General features: G+C 36.1%; 1 protein-coding gene across 1 annotated transcript in view; it reads left to right on the plus strand.

Annotated features, from left to right (window-relative positions):
• Positions 1–10,686, plus strand: part of LOC138397288 (putative ankyrin repeat domain-containing protein 20A5) — a 32,887-nt gene extending 22,201 nt beyond the window's left edge. The window contains exons 5-6 of the mRNA XM_069491236.1: positions 2,685–2,760; positions 10,636–10,686. Of these exons, the coding sequence (XP_069347337.1) occupies positions 2,685–2,737 (53 nt within the window). The 3' untranslated portion in view covers positions 2,738–2,760; positions 10,636–10,686. The remainder of the gene's footprint in view (positions 1–2,684; positions 2,761–10,635) is intronic.
• Positions 10,687–16,116: the final 5,430 nt, after the last annotated feature.

Below are 16,116 nucleotides of genomic sequence, written 5' to 3' on the forward strand. Positions count from 1 at the left end.
TCCCGTCTCCTCAAATGGTCCTGAGTAGCTCGGTCTAGTCATGTGCGACCACGCCCCCTTATGCTTTTAGTATTTCTTCTATATGTAAGTGAGACCGGGGAAGTCCTAGAATTATTTACTGTAAGTGAAGGACATCTGTGTACAGGCCATGTTATGTTAATTACCTTTAGCATCAGTTGAGATGCTGTTTCTAATTGATTTCTCTAGTTGCTGACGTCCCAGTTTGGTTTTCTCTTTAGGCAAGTTCCTTTGCCTAATTCCATGAAGGTTTTTCTTTTCTAGAGTCTTTTCTCTTGTATGACTTTCCTGTAATCTTTTCTTGATTTTTTTAAATGGTCTTTGTTTTTCTTGGTGTTCCTTTTGTTTTATTATTTTTTTCTATTTCTGCCAGCTAAGTATCCCCAATTTTTCTATAGACAGAATCAAAAGCACAAAGAATTTCAGGATTTTAAGGAATCTTAGAGACTAATCAAAATATCCTCCTGTACCTCAACCTCTGTTGAACATCCTGGTGAAGTGGTTGTTCAGATGGAGAACCTGAAACCCAAAGAGATTAAAGTGACTTATTTGAATATAGCAAGTGGCAGAAATGAGACTGAACTCAGGTTCCTTAAATCAAAGCCCAGTACTCTTCTTGTGTCATCCTGTCAGTGAGTGTTTTAATAATAGAAAGCGAAAGTGGTCTAGTGAACCGGATGGAGTAGGAGTAGAATGGAAGGAGCTGGTGACGCCAATGGAAATGGATACTTATGGAATTAGCAGGGGAAGGCCAAGCTTAAACAGAGACAGCACCGGGTTGGATAGGAATAGGGGTTTTAGGAAAGAGATCATATTGGGGTTTATGGCGAGTCTGATAAAGGTAAATCACAGGAATGAAGGACACGGTCTGTTGGCAGTTATCTGGAAAGGCAAATGGAGATGGGAGGTCCAAGGGAGTCCTGAACAGGTTGCTGCTTTTTTGTTTCTTTAATTGGAAGGACTGTCAAACTTGAAGGTTTCTGTTGAAAGATGTTAAAAGAATTTGAGCCACTGGTAAGAGTCTCTACAGCAGATAGGAATATGGTATCATCTGCGTGCACCCCAACTTATGGAGAGGTGGAGTTGAGCCCCTGGAGCACTAGGGGGCTGGAGGTTGCTGAACTACATAGATTTGTGGCCCAGGACAGGTGTCCCCTCACCTCTGCCTCTTTTCCCAGTTCACTGATGTCCTTCGCATGCACCTGGGGGCTAGGGCAGGGGTAGGTCTGGCTGGTGAATCAGTCACGGAGCTTCAGGCGGGTAGTTGGGAACATGCTTGTGCTGGGGGCAGGTGACTGAGACTCCATTTAGCCTGTTTTCCAGAAGCGGGGAAATAGAGAGCTCCTACTCTGTATCATTTGAGCCCACCCTTTCAGGAACCTGTGCTTTTGTAGGCTGAGTATTTAAAGGTTGGAGACTGCCATGGAGCCCTGCAGAAGAGGGATCTGGAAGCGAGAGACCATAGGGAGGACGGTGATTACATAGCACTTAGGGAAATAGAGATACAGGTGCCGGGACTCTGTTTTCCCAGCAGTCTCTGAGTATCTGAGTGCCTATGAAGGTTTTTAAGGGCTCCCTAATTTATGTGGCCCTAAATAAGGCAGGACTTACATAGGAAAAATTATTAGATTTTATAATTTTTAATGTTTTACTCTTTCTGGAAAGAGTATTCCCGATAACAACATATACATTTGTTCTTTGGCTTTTGTACGTTTAGCTTTGAAACATTCCAAATGGTTTACGAGACTCCCTGTACTGTTTTGGGGAAAGGGAACAGTGGGGCTTTCTTTAGTGGTGTCCATGCTGAAGAACGAAGACTGCCATTTCGAGTGACACTGATTAGTCTTTGAATCAGAGATAGATGATGGAGAAGGGACATTGTATTTTTCTACCTTGTTTTAGGTTATCAGGTTTGTTTCAGTTCAGGTAACAAAAGTTATATCAGACCTTTACTGAATTTTCGGTTAGCCTGTATATTCAGTATAATTTGTGAAGACAAATTGTTCTCAGACTCTGCCAGTATAGTGGCTGTCGCTATTGGTTGTGGAACTAAAGGTGTCTCCATTGACTATTTCGTAGGTCAGGAGAGATGGCGGTAGAAATAGATAACTAAAATATTTTTTTAAAACAAGGCCGGGCGCGGTGGCTCACGCCTGTGGTCCTGGCACTCTAGGAGGCCGAGGCGGGTGGATCGCTCGAGGTCAGGAGTTCGAGACCAGCCTGAGCAAGAGCGAGACCCCGTCTCTACTAAAAATAGAAAGAAATTATATGGACAACTAAAATATATATATACAAAAAATTAGCCGAGTATGGTGGCGCATGCCTGTAGTCCCAGCTACTCGGGAGGCTGAGGCAGTAGGATCGCTTAAGCCCAGGAGTTTGAGGTTGCTGTGAGCTAGACTGACGCCACGGCACTCACTCTAGCCCGGGCAACAAAACGAGACGCTGTCTCAAAAAAAAATAAAAAATAAAAAAAAAATAAATAAAACAAAAGCCATATTTAATTATATCAAGAAACATCACATATTATACAGACAGCTGACATTTCCCTAGAATTTTTTTGGTTTTGTTTTTGTTTTTTGGAGGTAACACCCAGATAAGAACTGGCAGATTTTTTTTTAAAGAAATGAACTCACTCAGTTTTGTTGTATGCTTTTGCCTTAAAGCCCTTCCAGCACTCTGCATTGTGAGGACGATTTACAGAGTACACCAGAGGTAGAAGACTTCAACTCTGCTACCAAGGTGAGGTTGTCGCTTATGAAATTAATTTTCTCACTGTGAATCTAGTTTTGTACAGTACTTACTGTTAAAGTTTAGCAGTGCTCTACCTATGATCACCTTATGTCTGTAATGGAAAGTTGGTCAGAGGAAACCATTTTATAGAAATATGACTAGTGGAATGTTTTAAAAAGTTTTTACGTTGGTGAATAACAAAGGGCTGATAAATACTTTGAGGGGGTTGGGACTGAAAAAAAGAATGAGCTGAAAAATGCTTAGTGACAGGAAAATTATATTAGGAAAGGCTTTTCCACAATTGAGGAAATATGAAATTTGGTCAAGGTTTATTTGGATAGGTATACTTACTATGACTTTTAAATCCCCTTAACATGACTTTTATAATACTTTTTCCTAAATAAATCTCTAATGCATCCAATTACTTATTATATTATCATGGAATCTGCCTGGTGCTTTTCAGCTCCCCAGTTGTGCAGCACATAACGTATAGTTTCCCCTTTTTTTCCTTGTACACTGATTATAAGCTTCCTGTAGATTTTGCAAGAGAAATTGTTCTCTCTTTCTGTCTTTGGTTCTGTAATTAGACTAAAATAATATTAAAAATTGTGGAAATTTAGCTGGGTGTGGTAGCACATTCCTGTTGTTCCAGCTGCTCAGGAAGCTGAGGTAGGAGGATCGCTTAAGCCCAGGAGTTTGACACCGGCATGGGCAGCATAGCAAGACCCCATCTCTAATTTTTAAAAAATTGTAGAAATAGAGAAATTTACATTCTCTTTCCAAACATCTGTATTGCAAAGGGATTTCACTGTGGTTTCTAAGTCATTCCCTTAAGAGTATATTTAACCCTTCATCTAATTGAAGAATTCATGTTTTGCCCCAAATAACAAACAGTTCTAGAAGCAGAGACAGTTAATAGCCATATGGCAAAACTTTAATTTCAGGGTTTTTCTGCACTGTAGTTTTAAAAAATATCCACTCAAAGTGCTTATACCACATTCTTAAATCTCAAATTTCAGAGGTTTTGGCAATTAGTTATTTAAATAATCATATTAAAGCCTTTGAATTAGTATGAGTTTCTGGAGGTTAGGAAATATATTTGGGTGTATCCTGGAGTACCTAGAATAAAGTCTTACATGTCAGAATCATTTCAATATTTTTGAGTAGGAATAAATGAACACCAAATGGATTTCTATATAATGGAATGTTATAAATAAATAATATGTATACTAGATCTAAGAATTAAATCTGTTGCATTCCTAAAATTATGGCTTACATTTATATCCCCTTTTACTGTTTAGGGACTTATGCAGAGAAAATATGTCATAAATTAGAAGAAAACAATTTGGAAATATGTCAGAACTAGGAAAGAGGATTACTGAATATTTTCTAGTATCTTCCAACTGAAGGCCTAGAAAAGAATTTTATTTTATTTTATTTATTTTTTTTCTTTTTAAATTTTTTAATTTTTAATTATTATGGGTACATAATAGTTGTATACCTTTATAAGGGACATATGTTTTGATACAGGCATATAATGTGAATTAATCAAATCAGAGTAATTGGAGTATCCAAAACCTCTGGAATTTATCTTTTCTTTGTGTTAGGAACATTACAATTCTACTCTTTTAGTTATTGTAAAATATACTGTACCTTATTGTTGATTATAGTCACTTTGTTGTGCTATCAAATATTGTTCATTCTATCTAACTATATTTAACTATTTTTTTGTACCCATTAACCATCCCCACTGTATCCCCACCACCCTACTCCCCTTCTCAGTCTCTGGTAACCATCATTCTACTCTCTATCTCCATGAGATCAATTGTTTTTAATATTTAGCTCCCACATATGAGTAAGAATATACGAGATTTATCTTTCTGTGGTTGGCTTATTTCACTTAACATAATGTTTTCCAGTTCCATCCATGTTGTTGCAAATGGCATAGAAAAGAATTTTAAATTAAAATTTCTTCACTTTCTTTATCTCCAAGGCATGTTCTCATAAATACATCTTATTCAAACCATAAGTTTTACTTTTTAAAATTCTAATTACCAATTCTTTCTCCAAGTGGAAAATTGATGGACCATTTATCTTTTTCCATTTGGTCTCTCTCTGTTGTAATTATGTTACAGCTTTCAGGCAGTGTAGATGAGCATGTTTAACTAATTGAATGGCTTATTTTATAGTAATAAAATTAAACTCTATATCACAGAAGCATTTACAAAGACTAACTGTAGTAAATACTAATCAACATCATTAGGGATATACTGTGAACAAAAGTCTCTGTTCTGTATCTGTATTTCTCCACGTACCTTTTTTTTTTCTCTCCACATATATTTTTGTACTTAATGATTTTCCTTTTCATCCTTGGAGTAAGTTCATTGACTTGTCATATCTCATTTTTTATTTTTTTATTTCTCCCTTATTCCCCACCTTTTAAAAATGATTTACCCCAGCCTAAATTTTTTTCTTACAAAGCACATTTCTTTACTGTCTGTTCTTTCAGTCTAGCTCTGAGTCCATCATCAGCATGTTTAGGTACATCTTTGTGTTTCATAGCTATGTGTGGTTTTCATTCGTCAGTCATAGCCCCCCGAGGTTTAGCCTGTTTTTCTGTCTCTTTCTTGGAAGGAGCTGAGCCTCTACAATCATTTATCTTTAGCTTTTTGAACAAGAGAATAGAAGCCACTGATACTATTTGCAGTGACAACCATTCAATTAAGATATTACTGAAAGTTAACCTCTCACATTTCCCCTGTAAAAGGTAACTCATGCAAATATAAATCATGCAAACACATTTGAAAATATAACCTGGAATTAATTTCAATATCTTAATGTTAGATTTTCAGTAATACTCTAAATTACCATGGGATATATTTTTGTTCTAGGTTATTTTAATTAAGAATGTAATCTAATGGGTAGCATAGTATTTGTATAAAAATCAACTGGGGGTGAAGGGAGTAACATTTTGAGGATATCGGTATCATCTGTCATAACCCTCACCCCATGACATGATGTAGGTTAGTAAACGGCAGACTTGAGCTTTGAATCTATTAATACATCTGAGTTACTCTAAAACCTGTGCTCTTTGTGTTAGATCATGGAGTAATGGCAAATATTATAAGTATTTTTATCAAATTTGATACTCATTATTCTTAAAAATATTATTTTTTTTTTGTAGAATGTCCCCAAGCCGGGTTTAAAAAGTCTGTCAACTGCTTCTCAGCAGTCCAAGAAAAACTGTAAGCTCTTTGAAGTCACCTAGCCTTGTGTTATTCATTGATTCTTTTTTTTTTTAATAATATAAGTAATCATTTTATTTTGGATTTTACATGTAAAAATTATGAACAAGTTTTTAAATCCAAACATCTAAACATTTACCATTGGGGAATAAAATTATAAACAATGTTAGTAAATTTCATATATTATTGACAAAGAATTTACATCTTTAGATTATTAAATGTCAAAATAAGAATTTCAGTTAATTTATCCACAAGATGTTTAATGTTATAACTGACTTTCCCTGATGCTTCTTTCAATAAAGATAAATCCCCATCTAGTCTCCACCTGTGGATGAGGAACTTCCTGTTGCTCAGTTAGTTTAACAACTCAGCCAAATGCAGCTATATTGACAGCTGGGCATCAAGTCAATTTCTCTGTTTCTATACGCTGATTCTAGGAACTGACTTTTTCAATTATTTTTTATGAATAGAATTTCCTCTATGAACTGAGGCTTTAATAATGAGGCAGTCTTTGACTTAGTTCCCTGCTCAGATACATCTTATTTTACTAGTCCCTTTGAGTGCTGGAATAATGTTCTGCAATCTTAGTACAAATGCCAACCAGGCCTTGAATGTGTCCCCATGAACTTCCTTGATTATTTGCCTTTGCCAAATTTTGAAAACTGGCAGAAATTCCCCTCATAATCTTCCTTTTACCTTCCTATCCAAATTCTTTTCTCTTCCAACAGAAAAACATGTTTCTGTAACAGGCCATGCTCTGGAACACCTTTGTCATCTGAAGTCCCTGTTCTCTAAGGCTTTTTTTTTTTTTTTTTTTTCATCTTATTGTTGTGGGGGATACAGAATTGTATGTAACATGGGTTACATACGTTGCCCATGTACCGCCTTTCCCCCCAAGTCAGAGCTCCTTTCATTGATTCTTAATTACACATATTTTCATGTACTCTTTACCTTGTTTTTACTGTAGTAGAAGCACAGCGTGGCACTGTGAGGGCAGAAGATGGAAACGCGATCGAGGACAGGAATTCGGAGAGTCCAAAGGAAGATGTGGTTGAAGATCTTCATTCCAGACCCACCGAAGTCCCGCCAGGCATTCAGAAACTTGCCTTTGTATTCGATCGCCCTCAGCCCAAATTTTTATTCCCGACTTTAAACAAGTTTCCTACTACAAAGGTAAGTTGTTTTTGTAAAACCTTTTTCCCCATTCTTTTTTCACACACCATGCCCCCAATCCTCATGATGATGACAAGGACCCTAACGAGAAATGGAAGTCCTCATGATCGTAAGGGAAAACGTGTAATGACAAGACAGAGATACACACAGCATTAAAAACTGTGAAAGCTGGGGACCTGGGGGGGTAAGCAATTGTTAAGTTTATCCTTATGGAAGAAAGAATTAGAAAGCAACCGAAAAGAACAGCTCAGCTAATATGGAGAGGAGGAGGGGATGAGAGGGAAGACTTATTGATGAAGGGCAAGATAAATATAAAGATTGAATAACAGACTATTATAAAAACACAACAGAAATAGTGGAGTTAAATGAGGGCATGATCTCCCTATACTATAAGATATGATAGAAATTATTTTAAATGCAACTCAGGAAAGAAAGGCAGGTAATGAAAAAATGCTCAGATTCATCTGAATGATTTATAACTGATTTTAATGAGGAACTGAAAGAAAACTTAATGGTGAATATAATAACATTTCTTTGTTATTGGAAAATAGCTAGAAGATAATTCAAACATTTTGAGCATACAGGAAAGATAAATATTTAACATAATGGACATCCCAGTAACCCTGATTTGATGATATGAATGTATTAAATTATCACATGGACCTCAAAAATATCTACCCTTATTTGTCAATTAAAAAATAAAACGAAGAAATTTTAATTCTTTTTTCTTTTTTTTTTTTTTTTTTGAGACAGAGTCTCACTCTGTTGCCCAGGCTAGAGTGAGTGCCATGGCGTCAGCCTAGCTCACACCAACCTCAAACTTCTGGGCTCAAGCGATCCTCCTGTCTCAGCCTCCCGAGTAGCTGGGACTACAGGCATGCGCCACCATGCCCGGCTAATTTTTTCTATATATATTTTTAGCTGTCCATATAATTTCTTTCTATTTTTAGTAGAGGTGGGGTCTCGCTCTTGCTCAGGCTGGTCTCGAACTCCTGAGCTCAAACGATCCGCCCACCTTGGCCTCCCAGAGTGCTAGGATTACAGGCGTGAGCCACCGCGCCCGGCCTCTTTTTTCTTTTAAATTTAATAAAGTGACATTTTGTATTTAATGTAGTACAACGTATATTCCTAGGTAATGCAACATAAAATCTGTTTTAGGCCTTATCAGGTTTATTATGAATGATTAATATTTAACTCTTCTGTTTCTGGTTTAAGGTTTCTAACTTAGTGTTTGGTATAGTCTCAACTAATTTATCTTACTATTTGATATAATCTTGTAGGTACTTCAGAACTTTTTGAGAATAAACAGGGAAAACAAATAAGCATTATATTTATCTTTTCATTAACTAAAATTATGATTTCTGGTTATGTAAATGGGGTTCTTAATCTGTATCCATTAAATGAGAAAAGAGATTTTAAGTTATACCCTTCTTAAAGAAATGAATCAAGTATTTATTTTAGAGATATTCTGATTCATCTTGTGCTCATAATATCCTGTAATGAGCACATACCCAATGAAGGCAATCAAAATTAATGATTGTTTTCTGAAATAGGCAACATAATATCATAGAATCATAAGGAATGAAAGATTGCCAACAGAGTATACAAAATTATCTCTGGAAGATAATTTCTTACTTTTTTAAAAATTTTATTTCAGAATATTATGGGGCACAAACATTTTGGTTACATATAATTCCTTAGCTTGCTTACAAAAAAAAAAATCTCCACAAATGGGGACATTTTATTATTCTCAAAAAGCTTTATTAACTTTTGTATTCATAGTTGTCAAACCTTGTACATAAATTCTTTCATCTCTTAAACTCAGGAATCCTGTTGGCTTGATTTTTTAGTCCTTTTCTTTATTCCTCATGTGCATATTGGGTCCTGCTTGACGATCATAGATGCACTGGAAGACTTTTAAATCTTCAACTTGGATAATCATAGCATTTTTTAATATTAGATCCTTTCTCCAATTTTTAGCTACCATCCTATAATGTGTGAACAGGCAATCTGAGTTATTAGGGTGTTATTGACAGGGGAATAAGAAAACCATGTGAATTTCAAACTAGGTTTTTACATTTCTTTCGTACATCCCAGAAGTACCTAAAAATGCCTCATAATTCTCTAATCACATAAGCATTTCTCTTCTACAAGTTGAAACTTTTAAGATTAATTACTAAAAGGGAGTTTTCTTACAGCATCTTGAATTGGTTTTTTTTTAATTCAGTGTTTTCATTCAATTTAAAAATGCACATTACCATAATAATCAGAAATAAATTATGTGCATATTTAATAAAATCATATATCCTTGAAAAAATGTTAAAATTTGAAAAACCGATTACTACAAGTTCATTCGCTCCTCTTGTTTTGATTTTCCAGATTTCAGAGTTCTGTATAGGTTTGCATTATGTAATTCTACCAGTTTAGTATATCTTACAAATACTTATCTTCTGAACACCATATGCTTTTCCTGAGTAAGGTCATCTATCTTTATTCCAAAAGTATTTATCGAGATCTGTCTTCTGTGTCCCCTGGGTGCTTCAAATTTGTTATGTCCCAAACTGAAGACATTGTCCCTGACCCTTCCCTGACTCTTCCCTATCTGTGACCTACTCCGTCGTCTGGTTTCCCCATCCCGGTAAATAACACCTAGTAAATATCACTGAAACATTGAATTAGGACAAGTCCTGCACTCCAGCCCTCCCTGAAATCACCACCCAGTCACTCCCCAAGCTCATACTTTCTACCTGCTAACTAACAATTGTTCATACGTTATTCCCATCATTTACTTTCTGACCTATGACTTTGAAATGTTCTTTTCTGGTTTTGCCCCCCTATGTTCCTCTGTCTTTACGTTGCTACCAAGGTGACCTTTCTAAAGTATATTTGTGATGCTCTGAATCATCTCCTTATTGAATGGATCCCACTACATGAAGGGAAAGTTCACGTTCTATCATGACACATGTCTTTTGTGGTCTGGTCTGATTCTCCCGTTTTGTCTCTCGATCTGATTCCTTATAACTGTGTTGCAGTTTTACCAGAGTACTTGGGTAGCCCTCATTTGCCATGTGGTCTTATGCCTCATCCTTTTGCTCACACTCCCCTGTCTGGAAACCCTTCACACTCTCACTCTGCACCTTGTCTGCCTTTCAAAATACAGCCCTATCTTTGCAGCATTTCCTGAGCTTCCCAGGCAGAACCAGCTCTTCTCTCTTTTGTGCTCTTACTGTACTTTTCTTTAATTGTAGAACTCATGAATTATACTTTTCCTATTTGTTTTCATATGTTTCTACCTCCACTTGAATATGGGATTGAATCTGTCTTCTATTTCTATTTTCAGATTCTCCCCGGATAATGTGTATGATTTGATAAACGCAGTATATGTTTGTTGTCTTGCTGACTGAGTGGGTGCATGAGTGCGTAAATACCTTTTCTGAAGCTGTTTTTTTTTTTTTCTTTTTAATAGGAGGAAGAAAGAATGGTAGAACGTGGTATTGGTATTTTTGAAAGGGATCCACCAGAGCAAACAAGTAATGACAATTTTATTTTTGTGTACAAAAATACTACAGGTGGTAAGTTAGAGACTATCTCTGAAAACTGTTCAATGCTCAAATGCCATTATGAAAAAACCAATTAATGGGTAGACCCAGATAAAATATCTATTTCTTTTAAATAGTTTTCTTTTGCTGTCTTTATACTACTAACTTCTTCCTGGAACTGCTTCAACCTTCTGAAATTCTTTTTGGCTATGACTTTTATTTTCTTGAAATATTCATGAATGGAGATAGACTTGTACATGTCTTTGAAATTCACAGCAATAAATTTTCTCATTAATGTATCTGAATAACCTTTTATATATGTAATGTCCATATCAGGATCAGGAGAAAAGGAAGATAAAGAACCAAGTTTGTGTTTGGAGGTACTGTCTGTTGTTATTTTTTTAAAATATAGTCATTAGTGTTGTTAAAACATAAAGGGGGATGCTTTGACTTTATCACTTGTGCATAATAAGGAATTATTTTCTTATATTTTCAGCTCATAATTAATAAACATGTGCTAAGAATGTTACTGCTGCGTGGTACAATTCTGCTGATTTGCAGGATTCATTTAAGAAGCCAGTGTAGTATAGTACAAAATAATAAGGCTCAGGTCACAAGGAATCAGTTTGGCTTCTGAAATTATGTTTGTTTAAAAACTAGTAAAGAATTATTTCATGCAAACCTATGGCCAAATGTATGATTCTGTGGTAAATATGGATGTGTAAAAGTCCTAACGAGATCTAGACAGAAGCAGTTTGGACTGTAGTTTTTTATAACTTGGAACTCGAAAAGATAATGCCTGAACTTGAAAGTATTGTCTGAACTTGAAAGCTCTGTCTGAAGGTGATGTTCAAGCTGCCAACTAAAGGATGAGAAAGAGCCAGGCATGTGAAAGTCGAGGAGGAGGACATTTGGGGCAGAGAGAACAATGGATCACATGTGTTCATCAGTTTACTCTGAACATCCTGGAAAGACCAGGAAGCAGGAAAGGGAGTGACCATCTTGATCATCAATTTTATTTTTATTATGGTGATGTGTAAAAAAGAAAATGTGCAAATACCTGCATGGCATGCTTTAGATGCTTCAAAAATAAATGTTCTTATTCTTCCCTTTATATTAAGGCTTGCCATTACTCTTGAAGTTGTTTTTTAATTGGGAAAGAGTTGAGTGCTATATCTAATATCTGTTTGCTTTTATTTAAACACCACATGAAGAAAAGTTTTTGCTAATACTGTGTCATTTTATTCAATGACTTTTCTATCTGTAAAATTTTTATCAAAATATATTGAGATTTCTCCAATGTCTTGTTTACCTAAATAAAGCAGCATTGACAATGTTCAGCTTATATTCAACATGACATACTCCAAAGTTTCTTATACTGCTAAGTATCAAATTTTAACCTAAAAATTCCTATAATTAGAAGTATTTTAAATGTCTAATGCTATAAATTTTATAGCAAGTGTATTGTATTTTTAAGAAATGTTCTTTTACTTTTTGGTGGGGAGTACAAAGTAGAGTCAGTTATTTTGAGGGTAGTTCCTTGGTGAAATATGCACATAAGTCAATATTTTGTTTGTGAGTATGTTACATTTGGCCTTCCATGCTCCATTTACAGACCCATACACAGATAAAAGATGAGCTTGATCCAGACAAAATATATGAAGTTCTCTATTGCAATTTTTTGGTTTTCAATACATGCTTCTCTTAGTTTTATGTGAAATTGCTTTTACAAAAGTAACTTCAGATATTTTTGAAGAAAGGTATTAGTAAATCTTGATGTAACTTATTATTATTTTTAACTGAAACTCATATTGATAATTTTACAGAGTTTCTCAGAGGAGGATTTTAGACATTCACTCGGGGCTGCCGATGAAAAAGCAAAAAACACAGTAAATGCACAAACAGAAGGTAAGAACTGTGTTTTACTAACAAAGTCATTTGATTCACCAAATCTGGGATTCTCCATTTCTAATATGCTTTGAGGTGATGCCAATGCTACTGGTCCCTGGACCACCCTGAGTAGCGAGGGTGCCCACTTCCCTGTAGCGCAGTCTGGAAGAAGAGCCATTGGAGAGCAGTTCCAAAATAGGATCAAAGGAAAGCATTATTTTGCTTTTATTTCTGACCATGTTTCTAGTCAGAGGGGGAAAAGCAAAGAGATGAAGTAATCAAAATGATAACTATAAGATATTACTACTAAATGAAGAGGAAAGAAGTGGTGGAAATAATCCACCAAAAGAATGGTGAGCACAGATCTGGAGGAGGGGTTGAGAGTGGAGAAAGAGGGAGGAAAGGAAGAAGTTAGAGGTGCACGTGTGATTGGATAGTTGCTGCCCCAGAGACTGCCGGAAGCAAGACTGTGCGAGAACTGCGGAGGTAGGTACACCGCAGTGCCTCATCTCTCCTTTCCGTAGCTGTCAGGCATCAGATGTGTGCTGCATTGATATTCATTAATCAAAAGGAATTAATTTTAATATACGAGCATTGGCTGTTTTCTGAAGAAAGCCGAACTTTTTATAAACTAGCTGTTTTCAAAAAATCATTGAGATTAATGTGATATACACAAGGAAATTAATTTTAGAAACAAAATTATAAAACAATCAACATTTTTAACTCAATATGAGTGCTTCATATAAAGAAACAGATAGTATTATAAGCTCGTATAGAGAATACTGAGGAAGATTGTAGTTAGAATGGGGAAGGGATTGGGAGCGGAGGTCTGCAGTCAGAGAAGCTCTGTCTGAAGGTGATGTTCAAGCTGCCAACTAAAGGATGAGAAGGAGCCGGGCATGTGAAAGTCTAGGAGGAGGACATTTGGGGCAGAGAGAACAATGGATCACATGTGTTCATCACTTTACTCTGAACATCCTGGAAAGACCAGGAAGCAGGAAAGGGAGTGACCATCTTGATCATCAATTTTATTTTTATTATGGTGATGTGTAAAAAAGAAAATGTGCAAATACCTGCATGGCATGCTTTAGATGCTTCAAAAATAAATGTTCTTATTCTTCCCTTTATATTAAGGCTTGCCATTACTCTTGAAGTTGTTTTTTAATTGGGAAAGAGTTGAGTGCTATATCTAATATCTGTTTGCTTTTATGGTGCCTTCTTAGCACAGCAGGCAGCAAGCACGTCAGTCTCATAATGTCTGTTTGCTTTTATTTAAACACCACATGAAGAAAAGTTTTTGCTAATACTGTGTCATTGTATTCAACCACTTTTCTGTCTGTAAAATTTTTATCAAAATATATTGAGATTTCTCCAATGTCTTGTTTACCTAAATAAAGCAGCATTGACAATGTTCAGGTTATATTCAACATGACATATTCCAAAGTTTCTTATACTGCTAAGTATCAAACTTTAACCTAAAATTCCTATAACTAGAAATATTTTAAATGTTTCATGTTGTAAATTTTTTTTTTTTTTTTTTCTTGAGACAGAGTCTTGCTTTGTTGCCCGGGCTAGAGTGAGTGCCGTGGCGTCGGCCTAGCTCACAGAAACCTCAAACTCCTGGGCTCAAGCGATCCTACTGCCTCAGCCTCCAGAGTAGCTGGGACTACAAGCATGTGCCACCATGCCCGACTAATTTTTTTTTCTATATATATTTTAGTTGGCCAGATAATTTCTTTCTATTTTTAGTAGAGACAAGGTCTCGCTCTTGCTCAGGCTGGTCTCGAACTCCTGACCTCGAGCGATCCACCCACCTCGGCCTCCCAGAGTGCTAGGATTACAGGTGTGAGCCACCGCGCCCGGCCCATGCTGTAAATTTTATAGCAAGTGTATTGTATTTTTAGGAAATGTTCTCTTATTTTTGGTGGGGAGTCCAAAGTAGAGTCAGTTATTTTGAGGGTAGTTGCTTGGTGAAATATGCACATAAGTTAATATTTGTTTGTGAATATGTTACATTTGGCCTTCCATGCTCCATAGAATAAGCTCTGTAGAGCTTATTGTTTGACTTTTCTTGTCATTTTCAATGAATATTACACTGATTTTGAAATATAAAATGTTACTAATATCTAATGATTATGTGGTGATATGATTTTATGCTTTTTGATAAACATTTCAGTATTGAGAGCTGATTATACATAATTTCTTAGAGGTATTTTATATATGTTTTCCATGAGTGGACAAAGAAACTTTAAGACGGGAAAACGAGAGGATATAAGAAATGTAGGCCTAGCTGCAGTCCACACGGGTATGAATAATTTTATTCACTGTTGTTCTACAAGTGTGCACCCATGCTGATCAATTAAAGCACTTTTTCTCACGAGAAATGGCTTATACATTATACTAAACTGTCGTCACAACTGTGTCCTTAGTGAATGAGAGGACAGCTGGAGAATATGATAAATACTCATAGCATAATGGTATAAATGATTCTCATGTGTTGCATTAAAGATACGCTGTATTCCTCTCCCATCTGCCTTGTCATTTATCCTCTCAGTATCATGACTCGCACCTCTGACTAAAGATCACTGTTCACAGTGTTATACGCACACTTTCCTATTTCAGTTATTTTCATTTGAAGCATAATCACTTTCAACATCTTAACTACGTATTTTGTTAATATATTCCTATTTTTCTTCAGTTTGCTTCTGTCATGTTGTTGTTTGCACCAAAAAACAAAACAAAATAAAAACACCAGAATGAAAAACAACCCCAAACCGAAAGTAAGCCCATTCAAAGCCGAGCTACAGGATGCAGCTCTGTGCTAATTCTCCATGGCTGTACGACTAGCTTTGCCATCTTTGCATTAACATAATCCTTTCCATTGATTGCATGTCCTCTTTGTTTTTCAGGGTCTCCTGAGAAACATCATCAGTTAAAGGTGATAACAAAATTTTTTCATCTGGAAATCTTCCATGTACCTTGTAGGAAATATGTTATTTATGATACACTTTGTTTCAAAGGCCACCATCACGGAAAAAGTTTCTAGTCCGAAAATAGGTGTACGAACAATAAAGGTGCAACGAGCCACATCAGGTATATTTTTTGGTGTTGTTATTTAGAGACAAGGTCTCATTGTGTCACCCAGGCTGATGTGCAGTGGCCCACTCAGGGCTCACCGCAACTTGAAACTCCTGGACTCAAGAGGTCTGTCTGCCTCCAATAAGTTCCCAGTCTTCAGTCCCTGACTTTGTTAGGGAATTGACAGAGGTAAATTAGGAGACTGGATGCTTTTTCCAGTGTTTCAAATACTTATTGGAACTGTGATCTTAACCTAGAGGAACTCTCTATGTTAACACGTTAGTCATAATATAACTTCAGTGTTAGATGACCTTATTGCTGTTACACTGATGATTTTTAGGCAGTGATACGTTGTGATGGTCACAGTGGGGGAGGAGGAATCTGTGATTATTGAAAATTAGCAGAGTAATTAATCATTCCTTAATGACTGTTTGGCAGAC

The sequence above is a fragment of the Eulemur rufifrons genome, chromosome 2, assembly GCF_041146395.1.
Source record: "Eulemur rufifrons isolate Redbay chromosome 2, OSU_ERuf_1, whole genome shotgun sequence".
NCBI lineage: Eukaryota > Metazoa > Chordata > Mammalia > Primates > Lemuridae > Eulemur > Eulemur rufifrons.